At 38.9% G+C, this 24,979-nt stretch overlaps 1 protein-coding gene across 1 annotated transcript; it reads right to left on the minus strand.

The window, feature by feature from the left end:
• Positions 1-20,264: 20,264 nt before the first annotated feature.
• Positions 20,265-22,490, minus strand: LOC138871412 (uncharacterized). Its single transcript, XM_070149289.1, has 4 exons — positions 22,074-22,490; positions 21,536-21,731; positions 21,074-21,256; positions 20,265-20,677 (listed from the first exon to the last, which is right to left on the minus strand). The coding sequence occupies exons 1-4, from the start codon at positions 22,488-22,490 to the stop codon at positions 20,265-20,267; spliced, it is 1,209 nt and encodes a 402-aa protein (XP_070005390.1).
• Between the last annotated feature and the right edge of the window lie 2,489 nt (positions 22,491-24,979).

The following is a 24,979-nucleotide window of genomic DNA, read 5'->3' on the forward strand; positions in this document are numbered from 1 at the left end:
AGAAAGTTGGAATTAAAAAACAAATATAAAAGTATCTGAAAATTAAAAAAAATTTAAAGTAAAAAAAGTAGCATTTTTAAAAGAAAAGCAAAAGAAAGTGGATTGTTTTTTTAAGAAAAGTTAAATAAGTGGAATTCTCTTTTAAAAAGTAAAAAACGGGGGATTTTAAATAAGATAAAAGTAATTAAAGTTGGAATTTAAAAAATAAAAGTAAAGAAAGGTGAGATTTCTTTTTATAAAAAAAACAAAAGCAATTTGTAAGTGGGATTTCTTTTAATTAAAAAATAATAAAATAATAAAATATTTTTTAAAAAACAAATCTCGAAAATTTGTTATAAATAGAAGAGAAAATTTGAGAAGAAAAAAAAAGAGAGGGGAAGGAGAGAAATTTAGGTTGAAAATTTTCATTAAATTTTTCTTTCAATATTTCGGGCCTTGAATCTTGGGTTTGAAGAAGAGTTGATAGAGATTTTGTTGTTGTTGCTGTATTGACTCTACAACTTTCAGATTTTATTCGTTTGACTTCACTCTCTTGTAGGTATGTAATTCAAGCTCTTGAGTTAAAAAATATCAGAGCATCTTTATTGAAGCAGAAGCAAATTGATTTGGTTCTTTTGATAAAGTTTCTTTCATATTTAATTTGTTCGCATGAATGATGTTTCTTTGATTGAGTGAATTGAGATTGGCAAATATTAACGTTATTTTAGTATGTTCGTGACTCTGTCTCGTTTTTTTTACTTTTCTTGGCTCATGACGTGTAACCAGCAGGTATTGTTTTGTTTACATTTAGATTTCAAGCTCATGTAGCACCATGTTCATATTTTGAAATTTAAAGAAGTATGTAAAGTTGAACAATTACAACTTTCTCTTTAGCATAGTGTTAAATAAATTAATTACTTTAAGTGTGCTTTGTTATAATCAAGTTTAAAATGCATTTTTGTATGTTCATGTTTGTTTTGTTCCTTCTGGTTCATCCGAATAGTTTTCAGCATGGTTTTTTTTTTGTGCTCATATGGTCATTTAAGATTCATTATTTTGTTATAAAATTTTGTTAGTTTCTTTCTAGAATTTGAAAATGAAAGTCGGACTTTTGAAGATGATATGGAGATGAACCCAAAGTTGGCACCTGTCTTTTATTATTTTCACATAAATGTCAACTCCACCTTTCTGAATTGTAATATGCTATAACAAAAGGCTCCAGTGATATACATGTAGCTAACCCATTCCTTTAGGCCTTTTGTACTTATCAATTTATACCACTCCATCCACAATAAAACATCAAAACTCATGGTCCTCATTTAATTAATTTTAAATCCTTAGAATTCGAGGCATGCTATTTAGCGAATTTTCTATGGTCCTCGCAAAGTTGAAAAATGCGTAGTTGCTTTAGGCGCGTAATTGGAAATTACCTTCCTAAACTCGGGTGTGCATTTCATGTGACCCAAATCCAAATCCCAACAACGTTAAATAGAATATGTCGTGGACCGTGGGTGCATTTATGTGACATGGTTCAAGACATATTTTAAATGACGTTGCAATCTTCCTAAAAATGAATAAGAGCAGTTAATAAGTTAAAATTGAACCATAGGCTAAAACATGGATTAAAATCAGATAATAGGCCAATTATAACAGTTGAGCGACCGTGCTAGAACCACGGAACCCGGGAATGTCTAATACCTTCTCCCGGGTTAACAGAATTCCTTACTCGGATTTCTGTATTCGCGGACTGTAAAACAGAGTCAATCTTTTCCTCGATTCGGGATTTGAACCGGTGACTTGGGACACCATAAATTATCCCAAGTGGCGAATCTAAATTTTTAATAATAAATGAATCCCGTTTCGATTGTCACTTTAAGTTGGAAAAAACTCCCTTATACCCTTTCGGGGGTGTAGGAAAAAAGGAGGTGTGACAACTCCAACTCAGTGAGTAACAAATGTAAATAAAGATTGAAAGCAAGAAAACACGTAAGGCACAAGGTACTCTATAATGAAGCAGTAAAAATATTTCAATATAGTAAATCAGTGAAAGACATGTAAAAATCCTTTAACTCAAGTGAAATTTCCAAAAAAGACTCTTTTCAGCAATAACATGTAATTAACAGGCAATTAAGAAAAATAAACACATAAAGGTTTGCCCCTCGAGCACTGTATCAACAAAACCGCCCCTCGGGCAACATCTCAGAACAATACCAGCCCCTCGGGCTCAATCTCACATCACAATGGGTACCCGCGCTCACTGGGGGTGTGCAGACTCCTAGAGGGGCCCCTTACGGGCCAAGCGCAATATCAAGCCACCTCGTGGCATCATCACTAGGCCCTCGGCCTCATATCAATCAAGCCACCTCGTGACGTACATATCTCAGGCCCTCGGCCTCATAATTAGTATCAAATGTTTCCTCACAACATAGGCCCTCGGCCTTACTTAGTCAAAAATCCTCACAAGCCCTTCGAGCAATAGTAAAACAATGTTTCACAGCCCAAACATCATTTAAAATATCATTTAAGTATTAAAACTGAGTAAACATGGCCGAGTATGAAAATAGTAGAAAATAACATGACTGAGTTCAAGTATAAAGTCAAAACAGTGAGGAAATATCAATAGAAAGCCCCGAATGATGCATATAGTTGGCACGAGGCCCAAATAATGATGATAGCAAATAGATTTCAAATCATCAATCAGGACAGACCAAGTCACAATCCCCAATAGTGAACGACCCCACGCTCGTCATCAAGCGTGTGCCTCACCTCAATATAGCACTACGATGTGAAATCCGGTGTTTCAAACCCTCAGAACATCATTTACAATCATTACTCACCTCGAACCGGTCAAATCTCTAACTCGCGACGCCTTTGCCCCTCGAATCGGCCTCCACTCGCGTCGAATCTATCCAAAATCTGAATGAGGATGTCAAAATATGCTAAGGGGACGAAGCCCAAGTGAAAACAATCAATAAATGGCACAAATCCTGAAATTATCAAAACCCGACCCCCGGGCCTATGTCTGAGAATTCGATAATTTCCACATCAGCGGAATCCATATCCTCCTACGAGTCTATACATATCAAGAACACTGAAATCGGAGTCCAAATGACCCCTCAAATCCCCATTTAAAGGCCTCTTAAACTCAAGCCCTAATCCCCAATTTTTCTTCCTTAATCTCCACTAAAACCATGATTAAACAATGGAAAAAATGATCTTAAACCTAAGTAATTAAGTTTCGGGAACTTACCCAACTAATATCCTTTGATTCTTCTTGAAATCCTATGCTTTAGCCTCTTTCCCTTCTTCAAAAATGATAAACTTAGCAAAATTTTGTGAAGAAGACAATTTATACCTTCTACCCAGGCCTTCTCGCATCTGCGGTCCCATACCTGCTTCTGCGGCACTGCAATTGCGGTTCAACGTCCGCTTCTGCGGAATCACTTAAGTTCCCAGCCATTCGCGTCTATGGTTACTCGCCCGCATCTGCGACATCGCAGATGCGGTTCTCCTAGCCGTGTCTGCGGTCCCAGTCAAACATACCTCTAGTCACTTTTGCGGCCACTCTCTCGCATATGCGGCGCCGCACCTGTGGTACCCAATCCGCAGGTGCGAAAATACCAGAAGCAGCAATTCAGCAGCTGCAACAACAATCCAAACTTCCTGTTAACCTTCCGAAACCACCCTGAGGCCCCCGGGACCTCAACCAAAAGCACAAACATATCCTAATACCATATTCAAACTTGTTCCAATTATCAAAACAATATCAAATCACCCAAAACACATCGGATTCAAGCCAAACTTTCAAAAATCTTCCGAATTCCGCTTTTGATAAAAAAACCCAACCAACCCACGTCCGAATGACCTGAAATTTTTGCACACACATCCCAAATGACACAACGGAACTACTGCAACTCTCAAAATTCCATTCCGACCCCTATATCAAAATCTCGCCTACCAACCAAAAATCTCCAAAATATCAACTTTGCCAATTCCAGCCTAAATCTACTCCGAACCTCCAAAACTCATTCTGATCACGTTCCTAAGTCATAAATCACCTCCCGAAGCTAACCGAACCATCAAAATTTACTTCCGATCCCTCTAACGTATAAGTCAATATCCAGTTGACTTTTCCAATTTAAGCTTCCTTAAAAGAGACTAAGTGTCTCAAACCTTACCAAAATTATTCCGGATTCGATCCGACTAACCCGATACCACAAAACACGGATAACAAAGCATAAAGAAATAGAAATGGGAAAAACGGAATGGTAACTCATGAGACGACTGGCCGGGTCGTCACAATATTTAACCAATAAATTGTAGTGTCCTTTATTATCGATTTATTAATAAAGTATTTTATTATGGAACTTTGTTTTAAATTACTACTAGATGCTTATTCATTTATTTCGTCGTCTGATTTATAGTTTATTTCACAAATACAGTTGAAAGGAAGTATAGTATTTAAAATGGACATATTTTTTATTATATGAAGAAAATCTTTCACACTAAAAAGCGAAGGCCAAATTGAAGGAGTACTAAAACCCTTAATGCCCAAAATCTGCAAATGAGAGGCAAGATGAAGGATAAGTTGGTAAGCTTCTATTAAGATTAAAGGAAATGGAAGAAATCAGACGAAATTTAGCAAGATGAGACCTAGAATGTTTGAGAGGAAGAGACGACATAGAGAAAGATATTTTTTATTTTCTTCTGTAAGCATCAATTCGTCCACTAATTACAATGAACTAACTATTTAAAGTATGGGCATGTACATATTACTACAACAAAATAAATAATTAGGCCTTATAGTATGGGCTTGTACATAAGAAAGAAAATAAAACTAAGTTGGGTCTTCATTTATTCTAACACCCCCCCTCAAGCTGTGGGGTGAAAGAACCCCCAACTTGCATAGAAAATTGTTGTGCTGAATACCATATAAGGATTTTGTGAAGATATCTGCTAGTTGAGAAGCAGTGGGGATGTAATGAAAAGCAACCAGACCATCTCCAAGCTTCTCCCTGACAAAATGTGATGGGTTTTCAATGTCTTTGCCTTATGTTTTGATGATCTAACAAACTTACTGTCAAGAACCAGATAGGGAACCTGACACACTTGGTACACATTACATATGAACAGATTTGTCACGACCAAAATCTAACCATGGTCATGATGGCGCCTATCGTGTTACAAGGCAAGCCTATTCCCAAATTACTACTTCTTATTTGATTATAAGAATTTAATAAAATATTTCCAATAATTTAATTCTTGATAAACTAAACCAACTCTAAATATAAATAATATAAAATACGAAAACGAGTCCCAAACATCGGGGTGTCACTAAGTCACGAGCGTCTAAAACTATGAACTAAGATATATAAATTGTCTAACTGTCCAAAGGAAGAAATGACAAAAGGAGTAACAAGGCCCTGCGGACGCTAGCAGCTACCTTGCAGTCTCCAAAGATAGTCGGCCTGAACTCAACGATCGCCACGCTTTAACTCACCTGGATCTGCACATAAAGTGCATGGTGTAGTATGAGTACAACCACCTCAGTAGTAACAGAAATAACTAAGGAACTGAGCAGTAGTGACGAGCTAAGCAAAACTGTCCAATTATTTATTTTCACAATTTAAAAATAACAGGAATAAATAGGTAAATTCCATAACTCAGTAAATTCCACAAAGAAATTTAACAGATAAATGCAGCAACGGTAAAAGTAAATGCAACCTCACAACAATGTCACTCCATCACTCAGCACTTGCACTCAACACTCAACACTCAATACTCAATACACTCAATATTCTGCGCTCACTGGGGGTGTGTACAGACTCTGGAGGGGCTACCAAAGCCCAAGCGCTAAGCATGGACAACTCACGTGCCATTATATCAATACCTGGATCCGCACGGTTAACTCACGTGTTACACAGACAACTCACGCGCTATGGTATCAATACCTAGACCCGCACGGTCAACTCATGTGTTACGCGGACAATTCACGCACTATGGTATCAATATCCTGACAACCATGCCCTTGGCCTCACTCAATCATGTACCTCACTAGCCTCACCATCATCAACAAATAAGGGGACACAGCCCACATCAAGTATCACAACATATTAGCAAATAATAGAGACTAAGGTAAACATGTACAATAATTTCTATGACTGAGTACAAATAATGTGAGGATGAATAAAGCCTAAGCATGATCTCTAACATGAAGGCAAATAAGTTCAACAACAAGTAAACACATAACCACAAATAATAGCTATTGGGCCTCGCAGCCTCACGGGATGGACCAAGTCTTAATCCCTCAAGGTATACACGCACACGCCCGTCACCTAGCATGGGCATCCCCTCCAAACAATCACATGATATCAAATTCTCTGGGTTTATACCCTCAAAGCTAGAGTTAAAACTGTTACTTACCTCAACCGCATAAAATCCTACTCCGGGATACCCTCGTCTCTGGACTCAGTCTCCAAAAATTTCGAATCTAACCATAATTAGATTAATATCATCAACATATACTAAAGAATCGAATTCCATAATAAAAACTATAAAATATACCAAAAATTCGAAATCGACCAAAATCCGGCCTCCGGGCCCATGCCTCGGAATTAGTCAAAAGTGGTAGGATAATAAACCTCTTTCTCTCCCGAGTCTAACCATATAAAATTTATCAAAATCGAACTCTGTTTGGTCCCTCAAATCCTCACTTAAAACTATCAAAAACTCAAACCCTAACTCCCTCAATTTCACTTTGAAATCATCAATCAAATCCCAAAAACGATGATGGATTCATGAAATATAGCCAAAATCGAGTAGAGAATATTACCCCAATCCATATGGTGAAAATCGCCTCCAAAATCGCCCAAAATCCGAGCTCCCCAACTCAAAATATGATCGAATGAACAAATCCTAGTTTTATATATTTTTCTGCCAGCTATTCTACCTCGTTTCTCATTCCAAACGATTTCGAAACTCATATTTTATGCCTCCAATGGATTCCTTGTGAAATTCTAGTCAAGTTAGGCTTTTGAATCACTCAATTTGACCTTATAATGAATGAGATATGTAGGTTTTAATATTTGCAAATAGTGCAGATTTTTAAATACGTTGCTAGTGGCAATTTCATAATTAATCTGAAACATCTGTCAACCTAATTCTTAGTAAAATAACACTAAAATTCTCATACGATGTCCAAATTCGATCAATCTTTTTTCTACGAGTCCGTAATTACGATACAGATCTAATGCTTCAATCAAAAAAGAAATCAGAGCTCATTTGTTCAATATGATATCATTTATGCTTGAAGAAACGGCGTCGAAACATAAGGAAAACGAGCGCAACACAACCCAAACCTACCCAAAACTCACCCGAGGTCCTCGGGACCTCAACCAATAATTTTAACAAGTCATATATCACTACCCGAACTTAGTCGAACCTCCAGAACACCCAAAACAACACCAAAACACCAAATCAACTTCGAATTCAAGCCTAAGAATTTCTAAATTTCCAACTTTCGCCAATTCAAGCCTAATTATACCACAAACCTTCAAATTATATTCCGGACACACTCCTAAGTCTAAAATCACCCAACGATGCTAATCGAATCATAAAAATCCAAATCCGAATTCGTTTACTCATAAGTCAACTTCCGATTGACTTTTCTAACTTAGCTTTCTAACTAAGAGACTAGGTATTCATTTCACTCCAAAACTACTTCGAACCCAAACCTACCAACCCGATACAACTCAACACAGTTGAACAATACATAAAGAAGCAGAAATTGGGGAAAACGGGCTAAAATTCTCAGAACGGCTGACCGGGTTGTTACAGGATTCCAGCCAGGACTCTAGCTAATGTGAACTGCTGCAAGTGTAGAAAATAGTGAAACAAGACAAGGACATGATCCCTTGTGTTTCCCTGACAGCAATACGGAAGTCAACTGTGCATAGTTGGAAAGTGACTGCCACAGAAACAGTGCACATAGTGCAGCAGTTTTGCAGTCACTTGACCTTTGACCAACCATGTGCTTCATCATTCAAGTGATGTCATCAAAGGTGTATTAACAAGAGCATTATAACAAAACATCACTTGAACACTTGAGAATTCACTTCAAGCAGTCAAGTCTTCTACAACAGTGAACTTACTTCTCAAGATCTTGAAGAACAAAGTTAAACGCTACTACGGACCAGTTCCTAAATCTAGTATTTTGTTGTCCTTAGTTGAGTTGTAACTTTGTGATTGTTCTTGTTGTAATTCCTAAATTGCTTAGCTAGAAGCGTTGCTTAAGAACCCCTTTGTAAAACCATAAACTTTCTTAGTTTGTGTTGTGACTAGAGTTAGTCATAAGTTAAAGTCTTTGTAACTAGTGAGTGACAAAGTAGCTTGTGGTAAGTGTATCACAAGTTAGTTGAGTTGAAGTCTTTGTAATAGAGTCATTACAAAGTGGCTTGTAATAGTGTGTTTATAAGTTAGTGAAGTTGAAAACCTACAAGTGTAGGTCTTGATTTTTGTCCCCTTGAGTTGGGATTTTTCCACATAAAAATTTCGTGTCTCATTTACTTACTGTTTCATTAGTATTCTTAGTGGAAACTCATAGAGGACCGGGTACTCTATAGTTTGGTGGACTTATATAAGCTAACAATTGATATCAAAGCGAGTTCCTCCTATCAGGCTAACACCTAGGAAGGATCCGTATGGATGCTACACCAAATTTTGAAGAAGGTCAATCCACGTACAGACCACCCAGGTTCAATGGGCAATACTATGGGTGGTGGAAGACAAGAATGCATGATTTTATCATGGCTGAAGATTCTGAGTTGTGGGATGTCATATGTGATGTCCCTACATCCCAACAAAGGCACTTGCAGACCTTCCATTTTCAATGCCAAAAACTAGGAAAGAATACACTGACGGAGATAGGAAAGCTGTGGAGAAAAATTTTCATGCCAAGAAGATTTTGGTATATGGAATAGGACATGATTAATACAATAGAATTTCTGCTTGTGAAACTACAAATGAGATATGGGAAGATATGCAAATAGCACATGAGGGAACCACTCAAGTAAAGCAATCCAAGATTGATATGCTCACCACCCAGTATGAACTGTTTAGGATGAATGACGATGAATCTATTCAAGATATGCACACAAGATCACCTCTATCATAAATGAGTTACACTCACTTGGTGAAATCATTCCCAGAAATAAGCTAGTGAGGAAAATTCTCAGTATCCTTCCTAGTTCTTGGAAAAGCAAGGTGAATGTTATTACTAAAGCAAAGGACCTGCAGGAGCTGACCATAGACGAGCTGGTTGGAAATCTGAAGACCTACGAGATGAAGAGGAAGATAGACAGTGCAAGAAGAGAACCAAAGAAAGAAAATAATCTGGTACTCAAAGCTGAAAGTAATGATTCGATAGGAGGACAGTGACATGGATTACTTAACCAAAAGATTTCAGAATATGGTCAAAAGAAATAGAGGAATACTGAAAAGGGGCAGCTCTAGCAAACCAAAGAACTATGATCTTTGCCATAAGTGCGGAAAGCCTGGGCACTTCATCAAAGATTGTCCTCTCCTGAAGCAAGAGTACTCCAAGTACAACCTTGAGAAAGCAGCCAAGAGGAACCCGATTCCTGAAAAGGCTTTAAGAGGAAGAGATCTGCTGACAATGTGGTGAAACAAGCTCTTGCAGCGTGGGGAGACTCCTCTAGTGAGTCTGAAGATGAAACTGATGCAGGTGACAGCTCCATGATGGCAGTTAAAAGTGAGGAAAATGAATATGATTCAATATTTGCTTTGATGGCCCAATCAGATGATGATGAAACAGTGAGGTAAATTTTAGGGATGTTCAGAGAAATCTGAAATTCTACTCTCCTAAGAAACTCATGTCTTTAGCTAGTGTATTGATTGATGCCTATCATAGTCTTGTGGAGGATAAGGATGCCTTGACCTTAGAGATAGGAGAAGCTGAACAAACTAGAGATGATCTAGTAGTGTGTATAGTTGATCTGAAGGAAACCTTTTGTGAGCTGGAGAAAGAAAAATTTGTTTTAACCAAAAAAATTGCTAACATAGAACATGAAAGAGATGACTTAGTGGTTGTAGTTATTGACCATAAGGAAACTATTGAAAATTTCAGGAAAAAAAAGCCTTAATGAAGAGAGTGACTGAGATTGAGGAAGAAGAGATGATCTCTTGGTAGTGATTGCAGACCTAAGGGAAACAATAGAGGGACTAGGGACTGAGTCAAAACCTGGAAATTCTGGAAAAGGAAAAGAGGTAGCCAGTGAGGAACACATTAGGTTTGAAAACGAGTTGAATGCTGTGAGAACTAGTCTATGTGTTGAATCTGAGAAAAACAAGCATCTCCAAACTGAACTGGAAAGAATAAAAAATGATCTTGAAAAGTCCCTAAAGTGGACCTGGTCCTCAAAGGATATCACTGCCGTGTATTTTAATAATGGTGGAAACAGGCAGGGAATAGGGTTCCAAAGGGAGAAAACCCCTTACAACTCCCATAGCAAGTATGTTACTGTACCAGATAACTGGTTGTATACCCACTGTGGGAACAATGAGCATTTCAAGGAAAATTGCCAAGCCAGGGTCCAGTCCATTTAGAAAAACAAAGTGTTTGCTGAAAATGTAACTATTAAAAAGGGACCAGGTTCCACCCACAAAAAATACATATTACCTTCATGGACTAAGAGAGCTCTTATTCATCCTCTTTCCTACTACAAGGGAGACAAACTTTCTTGGGTTCCTAAAACTAACTCTTGATCTCCTTGTGTAGGGAATAGTGAAAGAAAGCAGTCAACAATGGTTCATGGTTAGTGTATGTTCAAAGCACATGACTGGGAACATCATGAACTTTCTTTCACTAAAAGCCCTGCAAGGAGGGAGTGTATCTTTTGGCAATGGGAAAAAAGGGTACATTCTTGGAGTTGAAAAAGTTGGGAAATCACTCACTCACTCTATTGAGAATGTGTACTATGTCAATAGTCTTAAGTATAGTCTCTTGAGTATCTGTTAGATATGTGATAAAGGAAACAAGGTGGAGTTCTTGTCGAAAATATGTACAGGTACTAATCTGGTAACTAGTGAAGTGGTACTTGTGGCCAAGCGATACAAAAACATCTATGTTGCTGATTTTGAGTCCATACAAAGTGGTGATTTGAGTTGTCTGAAAGTTGTTGATGATGATGCTGAACTCTGGCATAGAAGATTGGGGCACGCAAGCTTTTCTCTTCTAAACAAACTAATTCAGAAGGACCTGGTCCATGGTCTGCCCATGTCAAAGTTCAAAGTACAGAAAGTATGTGATGCTTATGCTAGATGAAAGCATGTGAAGTCCTCCTTTAAGTCTAAAAAAGATGTAAACACCTCAAATCCACTCGATCTTCTGCTTATGGATTTATGTGGCCCTATGAGAGTGCAAAATAGAGGAGGAAAAAGATACATTTTTATGATAGTGGACCACTACTCCAGATTCACATGGACTCTATTTCTTAGAACTAAAGATGAAACCTTTGAGGTGTTTGTGGCTTTTGTGAAGAAAATACAGGTGAAGATGGAGTCTAGAGTCGCATGTATTAGATCAGATCATGGAACATAATTTGACAATGCCAAATTTGATGAGTTATGCAATGAAAATGGCATTACTCACAACTTCTTAGCTCCAAGAACCCCCCAGCAAAATGGAGTAGTGGAGAGAAATAATAGAACTCTTGAGGAAATAGCAAGAACAATGTGATCGACAGTGGGATTGCAAAGAACTTCTAGGCTGAAGCTGTTAACATCGTCTGCTACTTGGTGAACATGTGCATGATCAGATCTCTTCTGAACAAAACCCCCTATGAGTTGTTGAATGGAAGGAAACCCAAACTGACTCACCTAAGAACATTTGGGTGCAAATGCTATGTTCTCAACAATGTAAAGGATCAGCTTGGTAAATTTGATGCCAAGAGTGATAAAGGAATCTTTCTGGGGTATTCTTCTCAAAGCAAAACTTATAAGATATACAGCAAGCAGACTTAATGTGTTGAGGAAAGTGTTCATGTTATCTTTGATGAGTCCTATCCTTCCTATGAGAAAAGTGCTAAAGATGATCAAGATAGAGAGCCCTTACTGGTTCCTGGTGAAGTCATTGACATGACAAATGGAAAGGTAGATATGATGAGCCAAGTGAAGGAGCCGAGTAGAGACAATGCTGCCTTTTCTTCAATGGAACTAGGTACCTCAATTACAATCACTGAAACTGAAGAAAGAGTGGTTGATGCAGTACAGGGTACTCCACTAATACCTGAAAGAAGAACACAAGAGAACCAGTTAGATATCCCAGCACCTCTACAAATGAAACTCAAATGCCCAACTGGAAACACAAAAGCTCTCATCTCTTGACAACATAATTACTCCTCAAAAGCCAAAAATTCACTTTCCTTCTCAGCCTTTCTCTCCCAAATAGAACCTAAAAATATCAAGGAAGTCCTGAAAGATGCAGATTGGATTACAGCCATGCAAGATAAGCTGCATCAGTTTGAAAGGAACAATGTCTAGCACCTGGTACCTAGACCCTCAGATCGAACCATTATAGGAACCAAGTGGGTATTCAGGAATAAGCTTGATGAACATGGAAACACTACAAGGAACAAAGCTAGGTTAGTGGTTCAAGGCTACAATCAGGAGGAAGGGATTGATTATGATGAAACGTTTGCTCCGGTTGCTCGCATGGAAGATATTACCATCCTAATCGCTTTTGCATATCATATGGAATTCACCTTAATCCAAATGGATGTCAAAAGTGCATTTCTGAATGGACTTCTTAAGGAAGAAGTCTATGTGAAGCAACCTCCAGGGTTTGAATGTCATGAACACCCTGAAAATATGTTTAAACTGGACAAAACATTATATGGGTTGAAGCAGGCTCCTCGAGCTTGGTATGAAAGGTTGTCAAAATTCCTCTTAGAAAATGGTTTTACAAGAGGGAAAAGTGACAACACCTTATTCTAAAGAAACGGGGAAGGAACCTGCTCATTGTTCAGGTCTATGTTGATGATACAATTTTTGGGGCAACCGCTGATTCTCTGTGTGAAGAGTTTGCAAAACTCATGGGAAGTGAGTTTGAAATGAGCATGATGGGGGAGCTGAATTTCTTCTTAGGTCTTCAAGTGAAGCAGTCCATAAATGGCACATTCATTTGTTAGCAGAAATACATCAAGGAGCTCTTGAAGAGGTTTGATATGGAAGCATCAAAAGTGATAGACACTCCCATTGCAACGACTACTCGACTGGACATGGATGAAACTGGATCTTCTGTGAATCAAACTATGTATAGAGGCATTATTGGGTCTCTTCTCTATCTCACTGCCAACAGACCCAATATTGTCTTCAGTGTACTATGTGCAAAGTTTCAGTCAAATCCCAAGGAATCTCATTTGAAGGCTGCCAAAAGAATTTTGAGATACCTTAAGGGAACACAAGATCTGGTCCTGTATTACCCCTTAGGTGACAGTTTTAATCTCATTGGGTATGTTGATACTGACTGTGCAGGTTATCTTATGGTGTGAAGTCTGGCAAGAGAAAGTCTGAAACCATTAAGGAACCTAGTTTTGTGAAAAAGATGAGGAGTGAAATTAGTTCTACTTCAGAACGATTAAGGCACCAAAAGGTCCTGCTGAGTCTCACTTTTGACCCAGCAATTCTGATATGGCTGGTATGCGTTAAGTTCTTGCAATGGTTGAGTTTCAACGATGGGGTCATCTGTTCCAAATGGATGAACCCAAAGTGTATGAGGATGAGGTCCAAAGCTTTTATGCCAACCTCTTTCCCTTTGATACCGACCATATTTGTGCCTTGGTGAATGAGGTGGACATTGTGTTTGACGTGAGTATGCTTAGGGATATTCTAAAAATCCCGATGGTTGGTGTGTCTAGTGTGAAAGATACGTGTGCGTATAATTTCTGGAATGCTGAGGTAAAGGATAATGCAAACCAAAAGGGGACCAGATTCACAAGAAGGCATTACTCCCTATTTATCAGTTGCTCTTCGAGTTGGTGAACAAAGTTCTGTTGCCTCGTGCTGAGAGGAGGTCCATGACTTCTAAGTCTGACCTGTTTCTAATGGAGAAACTTGGTGGTTTTAACCCTGTCAACCTGCCTGCTATCATGATCGAACACATGCAAAAAGTAGCAACCTTCAAGGATGGCAATCATGGTCTTCCATCTGGGTTTCTGCTTGCGCAAGTGTTTAAGTTTTTCAAGGTGCCACTAGGGTAAGGCAAGGTAGGAACCAAGAAGCAGACCTTCTCACAAACAACGTTGGAAGAATGTGAGTGCATCGAGAAGAATGGGGGGTTAGGCAGTACATCAATAATCTCACACCTCATTAATGCTCAAAATAGTGCAATTGAGGAGATTCGAAGGCCCAAGGGGCTCCAGAGTCAAATGAGGAAGTGGCTTTGACAAAAGAAAATGTTGATCTCAGGACACAAGTGGAGAACCTGAAAGTAGAACTGCTCAACGAGCAAAAGTCGGCCAACGCCCGAATAGACCTAGTTCTCCAAACTCTTGTTGCAGCCTCCAAACCCTCTACTCCTAGTGCCCCCTAAGCAACCCCTTCAGTGACCAATTTCTGGATTGTCTCTTTTTAGTTTTTATGACTTGGCAGATATTTTTGTTTCTTTTGTTTTGATGTGGTTGGGATGTATCAGTACTGCTCCTGTTTTCAATAGTCCAATTTTGCCTTTGCTTTTTAAGCAAAGGCATATGTTTTATATATAAAATCTATCCTCTTTTGTTATCTCAATGTTTGTCTTCTCTGTTTCTCTTCTCTATCATGTTGTGTGCACATATGTGGCATGAGTTAGCTAGGCTAGACTTCTTTATGTTGTTTGCCTGCTTGTGTATTTTTAATGATGCTAAAAGGGGGAAGTATAATTGAAACATGGATCTGACTAAGGGGGAAGCATAAAGTCAGGGGGAACTTGACCACTGCTGAGTGCCGAACATTGAAGGATAAAATCCAGACACTCATTGACAACAAGGTCATACAAGCAAAGTAAACCGCGCCTAATATCTGCAACAATCCCCTCCCTGATCATAGAGGTAACGGTGTACATGTTATAGAAACAAATGAAGAATGGGACCCTAAAGGGTCAATCGGGCTTATCCGAGAAAGCAATGACTTTAAAGTTTTAGTTACACTTACTCCCATTGTGGTTCAGACTTAGGCACCTATTGACATTGAGGTAGCTACATCAGTTCCATTCGAGGCGGAAGTAGCTCCACCCGCAGCCACCTCCGCTCCCTTTGAAGTAGAAGTGGTCACACCTTTTACTGTGACGGTGCCAACCATACCCCTATTTAACTCAAAGGCAATACCCTGGGATTATGTCACCGAGGCTCGGTGAAAAGGGAAGACTAAGATGGAGGAATCTGACGCCGCACAAGGGATGACTAGAACTAGAAGAGTCTACACACCTGAACACCTAGGAGGTTCAAGCAAAGATGTCGCTGCGAGACAACCTGCCATTGAGACCGAACCAGATGACTTATGGAGGAAAGTACAGGCAAAAGAATATTCTGTTGTTGATCATCTGAACAAAGTCCCTGCTCATATATCTATCCTATCACTACTACAGATTTCAGAGGCACACAAGAACACCTTGATGAAAGTATTGAGCGAGGCTTATGTAACCAATAATATCACCGGTGGAAAAATGACCAACATAGTTGGTCAAGTGCTGGAGAGCCATAAGATTATCTTCCACGAAGATGAGCTGCTACCCGAAAGTCTGAATCACAATCGAGCATTGCATATTACGGTACAATTTGAAGACAAGTTCATTGCGAGGGTCTTGGTTGATGGAGGGTTTAGTCTGAATATTTGTCCACTGGATACCCTAAAAAGGTTGGACAAAGGTTTCAATGAAATACTGACCGGAACCATGAATGTGAAGGCTTTCGATGGGTCCTAGAGGGCCACGATTGGGGAAATTAACCTTTTCTTGCAGATGGTACCAACTTGGTTCGATGTTGAATTCCAAGTGCTTGACATACTAGCCTCATATAATATTTTTTTGGGCCTCCCATGGATCCATGTTGCTGGAGCCATACCCTCCACAATACATCAAGTCGTAAAATTCAAATGGAACCGTCAGGAGGTAATCATTCATGGGACGGGAGCAATCCCATCTACACTAGTCAAACTATCCCGGCCATTGGACACAGAAGGAGGTTAGGAGGGGAAACTTATCATCACATTGAAAGGGTCAACGCCATCGAGAAAGATAAGTGGTGGAGTAACAAAATAGAAAGCATACTGGCATGGTCCGGATGTGAACCCAATAAAGGGTTGAGAAAGAACCTCCATGGTATCACCAAGACGATATGACTGAAAAATCATGGTACGACCATTGGGCTCGGATACCAGTATGCATGGCAGGAGTACAGGGAATGGTCGCCCCCATGGCGTGAACCATATTACACTCTTGAGCAACCGATACCCCGTTTGGAACAGGCTTTCCATGAGGCGAACATAATATGGGGAACTGCTGAAGAAGAAGCACTAGCTGGGCTGAAAGATCTATTCTTGGAAGATGAGGATATGGACTGCAGTGCCGTAATTGAGGAGGAGGAGGAAGAAGGCCTTTCCATTCAGACTGTGGCAAAGGGAGATGTTCTCAGAAACTGGACCACTACACCATCCCGAGCCTACCGAGTCCTTAGGTAGCTTGGTAGAGTTTATAGCTATTCTAGGAATTTAAATTTTTCAGCAATTTTGTTTTAAGATTTCTTTGTTTCAAAATAAATGCTCGGTCCACCGAGCCAAGCTTTGTTTGAACGATTTTCTCAGTTTTAATCAAATGCATTTACCCTGTATCATTATTCATTACTATTTTTATACTTTTTCCTTCTACAGTGTTATTATTACTTTTCCTGATAAACCAGTGAATGTGACATGTAATGAGGCAACGTAACAGGAGAATAATGACTCGGAGGAAGAAGATGAGATACCCGAGGAAATTGTCAGAGAAGTTGGGAATTTTAAGAACAAGCCTAAATCCAACTTGGACGAAACGAAAGCAGTAAATTTGGGAGACACCAAGACCGTGAAAGAGACCCACATCAACATTGATTTTTCACCAACAAAGAAGGAAGAGTACATCAATTTTCTAAAGGAATATGAGGATATCTTCGCATGGTCGTATGACGATATGACCGGTTTGAGCACATCTATAGTGGCTCACAAGTTGCCTACCAATCCTATGTGCTCGCTAGTCAAGCAGAAACTCGGAAAATTCAAACCAAACATGAGTATGAAAATCAAGAAGGAAGTTACCAAGCATATCAAAGCCAAGGTTCTCAGGGTGGTTAAGTACCCGACATGGCTAGCTAACATTGTGCCAGTTTCGGAGAAAGATGGGAAGGTCCGAGTATGTGTTGATTATCGGGATTTAAACAGAGAAAGTCCCAAAGACGACTTCCCACTGCCAAATATACATATCCTAATTTATAATTGCGCCAAGCATGAACTCCAATCCTTCGTAGATTGCTTCGCAGGTTTATCACCAGATTTGGATGGATGAAGAAGATGCCGAGAAGACAACTTTCATTACGCCTTGGGGTATATACTATTACAAAATGATGTCGTTCGGTCTAAAGAATGTTGTGGATACTTACATGAGGGCCATGTCGACCATCTTCCATGATATGATACACAAGGAAATGTGTATATGGACGATGTCATTATCAAATTCAAAAAGGCCACAAATAACATAGCATACTTGATGAATTCTTTGAAAGGCACAGGAGGTACAATTTGAAGTTGAACCCTGCAAAGTGTGCATTTGGGGTTCCTGCAGGGAAGTTATTGGGATTCATTGTGAGTCGCCGAGGGATCAAGCTAGATTCGACTAAAGTCAAAGCCATTCAGGAGCTACCGCCACCTAAAAGCAAAAATGACGTGATGAGCTTCCTGGGACGGCTCAACTACATCAACCGATTCATAGCATAGTCCACAGTAATATATGAACCCATCTTCAAGATGCTAAGGAAAGATGTCGAGGCAAGTTGGACCGAGGATTGTCAGAAAGCTTTTGACAAGATCATGGAATACCTATCCACACTGCTAGTTATGGTCCCGCGAGAACTAGGACGACTGTTGCTACTTTATTTATCCGTGTTAGACGAAGCATTCAGATGTGTTTTGGGAAAACATGATGAGACGAGAAGAAAGTAGCAAGCCATATACTACCTGAGCAAGAAATTCACACCTTATGAAGCACGGTATTCTCTGCTTGAACGCACTTTCTGTGCTTTGACCTGGACAGCCCAGAAGTTGAGGCATTACTTTTGTGCCTACACTACATACCTCATATCTAGGATGGATCCTCTGAAGTACATTTTTCAGAAGCTCATGCCTACTGGGAAGTTAGCTAAATGGCAGATACTACTAAGTGAGTTTGACATCGTCTATGTAACTCAAAAGGCAGTCAAGGGACAAGCATTGACAGATTACCTTGCTGAGAATCCAGTGGGAGGAGAATACGAACCCTTGAAAACGTATTTTCCTGATGAAGAAATATCATTGATGGGAGAAGACATTACGGAAGCATATGACGGTTGGAGGATGTTCTTTGACGGAGCCGCAAATTTCACATGAGTAGGTATTAGAGCAGTTTTGGTATTAGAGACGGGTCAGCATTATCCTGTATCTGCTAAACTCAGTTTTCCCTGCACCAACAACATGGCAGAGTATGAAGCCTGCATACTAGGGCTCAACTTGGTAAGTGTATCACAAGTTAGTTGAGTTGAAGTATTTGTAATAGAGTCATTACAAAGTGGCTTGTAATAGTGTGTTTACAAGTTAGTGAAGTTGAAAGCCTACAAGTGTAGGTCGTGGTTTTTATCCCCTTGAGTTGGGATTTTTCACGTAAAAATTCCGTGTCTTATTTACTTACTGTTTCATTAGTATTCTTAGTGAAAACTCATAGAGGACCACGTACTCTATAGTTTGGTGGACTCATATACACTAACAAAATGGCAATCAATCTCTATATGCTTGGTTCTTTCATGCTGCACGGGATTCTTAGCAATGCTTAGGGCAGCTTGGTTATCACGGTAAATAGGGACAGGCTGAGACATCGGGATACCAAGATCACCCAAGAGTCGAACAAGCCAAGTCAATTCAGCAACAGTCTTCCTCAAAGCCCTATACTCAACTTCTGCAGAAGATAGGGACACAGTAGGATGCTTTTTAGATTTCCAACAAATAGGACTATCACCCAATGTAACAAAAAAACCAGTAACAGATTTTCTTGAAGAATATCAGGTGGCCCAATCTGAATCAAAATAAGCTTTGAGAGAGAAATTCATAGAACTATTGAATAAGATGCCCTTGGCAGGATTATTAAGCAGGTATCTAAGGACATGCAAAGTAGCTTGCATGTGAGGATACCTGGGGGCATTCAAAAACTGACTAAGATGTTGCCCTGAAAATGACAAGTCAAGTCTGGTTTGCTGGAAAAAGTTGAGTTTCCCAACCAGTCATCTAAAGAGAGAAGGGTCAGGAAGCAGTTCCCCAAAAGTAGGAGTACGCTTACTATTTAGATCTAAAAGAGACACAACAGGAGTGCAGTCAAAACCCATCCAAAAGGTCTTTGTCAAACTTATGTTGATTGACAAGATAGCCTTCACCAACACTAGAAACTTCAAGCCCCAAAAAATAGTGAACATTACCAAGATCTTTGATCTTGAATTGAGCATCCAAAAAGGATTTCAAAGACCCCATCTCCATAATGCCATCACCAGCTAATAATATATCATCCACATACACTACAAGGATAACAGTATAAGTGGCAAAAAATTTGGTGAAAATGGAGTAATCATTAAGAATAGAATGGTATCCTTTGGATCTAAGAGCATTAGAGAGCTTGGCAAACCATTGTCTTGATACTTGTTTGAGACCATAAAGAGATTTTCTAAGTCTACAGATAAGAGGAGAACCATCAGGATAAGAACCAGAGATAGACAACCCAAGGGGAACCTTCATATACACTTCTTCAGAAAGGTCCCCATGCAGAAATGCATTGTTGACATCAAGTTGGTAAACAGTTCAGGACTTCTTGGCTGCAACAATAAGGAGACATTTGATAGTTATGAACTTGACAACTAGGAAAATGTCTCACTGTAATCAATCCCAGCCTGTTGAGTGTCACCCCTAACAATAAGTCTTGCTTTGTATCTCTCAATGGTCCCATCTGACCTCTATTTGATCTTATATACTCATTTACATGGAATGACTTTCTTGCCAAGAAGAAGAGGGACAATGTCCCAAGTCTGATTAGCCTCAAGAGCCTGAAACTCTTTTAGCATAGCTTCCTGCCAAGCAGTATTAGAGACAACTTGCTGATAATGTTGAGGTTCATGCATGACAGGAAGGGCTGAAGATTGAGGAACAAAGTTACAAACATAGTCCTGGAGATGAACTAGAGGGTTATGTGGTCTAGATGACCTTCTAAGTGGAGGAGGGGAAGGTGTAACAGAAGAACTAGAGGGTAATGAAGTTGGTGCAGGAGGAGAATGAGGAGAAGAAGGGGGAGCGAAGAGATCAGAATAAGAAAAACTTGTATCAGAAGAAGGAAAGAAAGTAGAAGGAGAAGATGTAGAAGGAAAAATATGTTCAACAAAAGAGACATCTTTAGAATATATAATAGATCGGTTGTGTAAGTGAAGGAGTCTGTACCCTTTCTTTCCAAAAGGGATACAGAAAATACAAGGTATAACTCTGGATTAGAGTTTGTCTATATGAGGTATAGGGACAGAAGCATAGGCTAAACATTCAAAAAATCTTAAATGATCATAAAAGGGTGGATGACCATTCAAGACCTCATAAGGGGTTTTGTTTGAAATAACAATGGAAGGGAATCTATTAACCAGATTTGTAGCTGTGAGAATACATTCACCCCAATACTTAGTAGGCAATTTGGACTGAAACAAGAGGGCTCTAGCAATTTCTAATAGATGTTTATGTTTTCCCTCCAAAACCCCATTTTGTTGTGGAATATGAGAGCAAGCGGTCTAATGAGAGATACCCAATGAACTACGAAAATCAGCATAGGAGAAACAAGATCCTAGTTCAAAGGCATTGTCTGTTCTAATGGTCTGAACACTACTATTATAATGGGTGGAAACCATGGATATAAATGCTTTAATGATGGAAAAAGCATTGCCTCTGCAAGAGAGAAGATGTGTCCAGGTGACCCTACTATAGTCATCTACAATGGTCAAAAAATATTTGAAATCATTATAGGTGGCAGTATGATAGGGGCCCCAAAGATCAAAATGAACAAGTTCAAAAGGCCTTGAAGAATGAGTAATACTAGCAGGGAAAGAATTCCTTTATTGTCTTGCCATGGGGCAGATTGGACAAACAAAAGATTGTTTAGAGGAAAATTTATAAGACAGGTGTGGGATAGATATCATTTTAACAAAAGGAATATATCACATTCTTTGATGCCACAAAACATCATTTTTATTAATGAAAGTAGAAGTACAAGAAGTAGGAAGCACTGAACTATCAATAACAAGGGAAGAGGGAACAGGACTAATGACAGAATGAAAATAACAATCACTAGATTTTACATTAGAATAAGAAATAGAAACAAAATCAGATTTGCTGGAACCCATATGCAGAATGTATAGGCCATGCTCAACTCTACCAATTTCCAATGGCCTCTTCAGAGAACGGCCCTGTAGGAACAAGGAAATAGTAGTGAGAATAGCATAGCAACTGAGTTGAGTGAGAAGTTGATGTATAGAGATTAAATTGAATTGAAAAGAAGGTACCAAAAGTATATTATTCTGGGTGATAGTAGAAGACAGTGATAGACAGCCTATAGAGGTAAGTTTAACTTTGTATCCATTTGAAAATGTAACAAGAGAATGTGTGACTAAAAGTTGTATATTATGAAGTAGGTGCTTGTGAGGGGTCATATGATTAGTGGCCCCGGAATCCAAAATCCAAGATATTGAATCTATTTTAGAAGCGGTAGATGCAAATAAACCATCAAAATTAAAGACAGTGTTGTTTACCAAACCTGCAAAATTGGCATAAGCAGTAGATGATGATGATGATGTTGAAGCAGAGGATGAGAGTTGGGCCTGCTGAAAAAGTGACAAAATATGAGCATAATGCTCCTTCGAGAAACCATGTGGAGCATCAACAACTTGTTGAGGATCAGAAAGAGGAGGAGTCTCAGGAGTAAAATCCATATGTACAGAAGCCGCAACTCTTTTATTCTTAGTGAAAAAATCTGAGGGGAATCCATGAAGCTTGTAACATTTGTCTATTGTGTGCCCAAACTTCTTACAGTACTTGCAGAATAACATAGATTTCTTAGGATCAAAGTTTACTCTTTGAGGATAATTTCTAGAGTTATTAACTTGAGAGGGACCAATCTGAGGAGCAAGAGAATTGGCTAGGAATGAGGCTGAATCAGAAGAGAACATAGGGGAATCAGATTTGATCTCTCTCTACTTTTCATCTCTGATCAGAATAAGTTATGCCTTTGCAACTAATGGTACTAGACTCATCATCAGAAGCATTCGTATCATTCAACCCCGATAAAAATTGAACAAGTTGTTGTCCCTCAATAAACTCCGGCAAGGCACCACAAGTGCAAGGCCTACCAAAAGTACAGTTACCAATTTCATCCCAATAACCCTTCAACTTTATAAAATACCTAGTTATATCAGAAGATCCCTGTGTAGTGGCTGTTATGGCTCTTTGAATACTATAGTATTGAGATATATATGCAACACCATATCTCTCCTATAGATTATCCCAAGCTTCCTTAGTAGTTTTGTAATACAATATAGTCATGGATATGTCCTTAGATAATGCATTCATAATCCAAGCTTTAACCATGTTATTGCATCTCTCCCAATGAGGATAGAGTGCTGAGGTAGGTGCAGGTTTGGGTAGGGAACCATTGATAACTTGGAGTTTGTTTTTAGTTGAAAGTGAGATAATCATACTCTCTTTCCACTCTCCATACCCTATCCCAGCAAAAGGAACAGAGAATAATACTGTACCCGGAGTATCAGAAGGGTGAAGATACAAGGGATGAAAAGGATCGAGTTAGGATTTAAATTTGTGTTCGGAAGTTCAGGTACAACAGGTGTTTGAGAATCAATAGCCATGATTATGAAAATATCATAAGGAAAACAACAGTTCACACAAAATATCTATCATAATATGCAAAAATTAGAGAAGAAATATCATCAATTATGTGAGAAAACCCTAAAATTGCGTTCATGTTGTGAAGCTTGAAATTTCAAACGTACTTTGCATCAACAGCACAATTGAAGATGAAATCGACATCAATACTGAAAATTGCAGCTCGGACGAACAAAAAATCACCAAAATATTTAGAAATCGACAGTGCAACAAAAATTGTTCTAGATCAGAAAATCGAACAACAAAAACGTAGTTCCTCCGGAAATTAACCAGGTTTGCTCTGATACCATGTTAAGATTAAAGGAAATGAAAGAAATTAGACAAAATTTAGCAAGTTGAGACCTGTTCGAGAGAAAGAGACGATATAGAGAAAGATATTTTTCATTTTCTTCTGTAAGCATCAATCCATCCACTAATTACAATGAACTAACTATTTATAGTATGGGCATGTACATGCTACTACAACAAAATAATAATTGGGCCTTATAGTATGGGCCGGTACATAAGTAACAAAACAAAACTAAGTTGGGCCTTCATCTATTGTAACAGCTTCCTGTGAAAATCTCTCTTCCATAAGCAGTTCCAATGGCTTCAAGACAAGATTCAAGCTCAATAATCCCTCCTCCACTTCCCCAACTTCAGATACAGCCAGATAGATGAGAAGCTTTTCCCCCACCTTTGGTTTTGCCAATAACGGTGGTTTTGACAAATAAGCTTTCAAATTTCTAAGGGCTTGTTGACAATCTTCATTCCATTCAAAATGATCTTGCTTTTTGAGTGCAGAGAAAAACTTAAAACACTTTTCTGAGGATTTGGAAATAAATCTCCCCAAAGCTGCAATTCTTCCCGTTAATCTTTGGACTTCCTTTTTATTAGTAAGGATATCAGGGATTTCTTCTATTGCTTTGATCTGAGAAGGATTTACCTCAATACCACGGTTAGAAATAAGAAAACCCAAAAACTTACCTGATGCAACTCCAAATGCACATTTTTCTGGGTTGAGTTTCATATTAAATTTTCGCAAAATATCAAATGTAACAGATAGATGAGAAATATGATCATGAGACTGCTGGGTTTTGACGAGCATATCGTCTATATATACCTCCATTGTCTTCCCTAAATGTTCTTGGAACATTTTGGTGACCAACCTTTGATAGGTTGCCCCAACATTTTTGAGACCAAAGGGCATTACTTTATAACAGTAAGTCCCCCTGTCTGTGATGAAAGAAGTTTTTTCTTCATCACTAGGATCCATTTTAATTTGATTATATCCCGAATATGCATCTAAAAAGCTTAAAAGTTCATGACCTGCGGTTGCATCAATTAGTTGGTCTATATGCGGTAAAGGAAAAGAATCTTTTGGACAGGCTTTATTTAGATCGGTATAATCCACACAAACGCGCCACTTACCATTTTTCTTGGGTATGACCACCGTGTTAGCTAACCAATTAGGATACTTTACCTCACGGATCAACCCGATTTTTAATAATTTTTGGACCTCATCCTGAATCACCTGGTTCTTGAAAGCACCTTGCTTTCTTTTCTTTTGCTTTATTGGTGTGAAAGAGGGGTCCTCATTGAGTTTGTGAGTCATCACATCCGGTGGTATCCCTGTCATATCAGCGTGGGACCAAGCAAAGCAGTCTACGTTAGCTTTTAAAAATTCAATTATCATACCTCGCATGTCTGAGCTTAAATTGGCTCCGACATAAACCTTCCGTTCAGGCCATTGTTCAAATAATATCACTGCCTCGAGCTC

Source organism: Nicotiana sylvestris, chromosome 1 (genome assembly GCF_000393655.2).
Source record: "Nicotiana sylvestris chromosome 1, ASM39365v2, whole genome shotgun sequence".
Lineage (NCBI taxonomy): Eukaryota > Viridiplantae > Streptophyta > Magnoliopsida > Solanales > Solanaceae > Nicotiana > Nicotiana sylvestris.

Bases quoted from the DNA above. Each gene is read 5' to 3' on its own strand.
- LOC138871412 (XM_070149289.1), bottom strand. From the start codon at position 22,490: ATGTTCTCTTCTGATTCAGCCTCATTCCTAGCCAATTCTCTTGCTCCT. The intron at 21,732-22,073 runs GTAAACAACACT...TTGTTCCTACAG, and splicing joins ATGCCAATTTTGCAGGTTTG to GGCCGTTCTCTGAAGAGGCC. The intron at 21,257-21,535 runs GTACTTCTACTT...TGACCATTGTAG, and splicing joins TTCAGTGCTTCCTACTTCTT to ATGACTATAGTAGGGTCACC.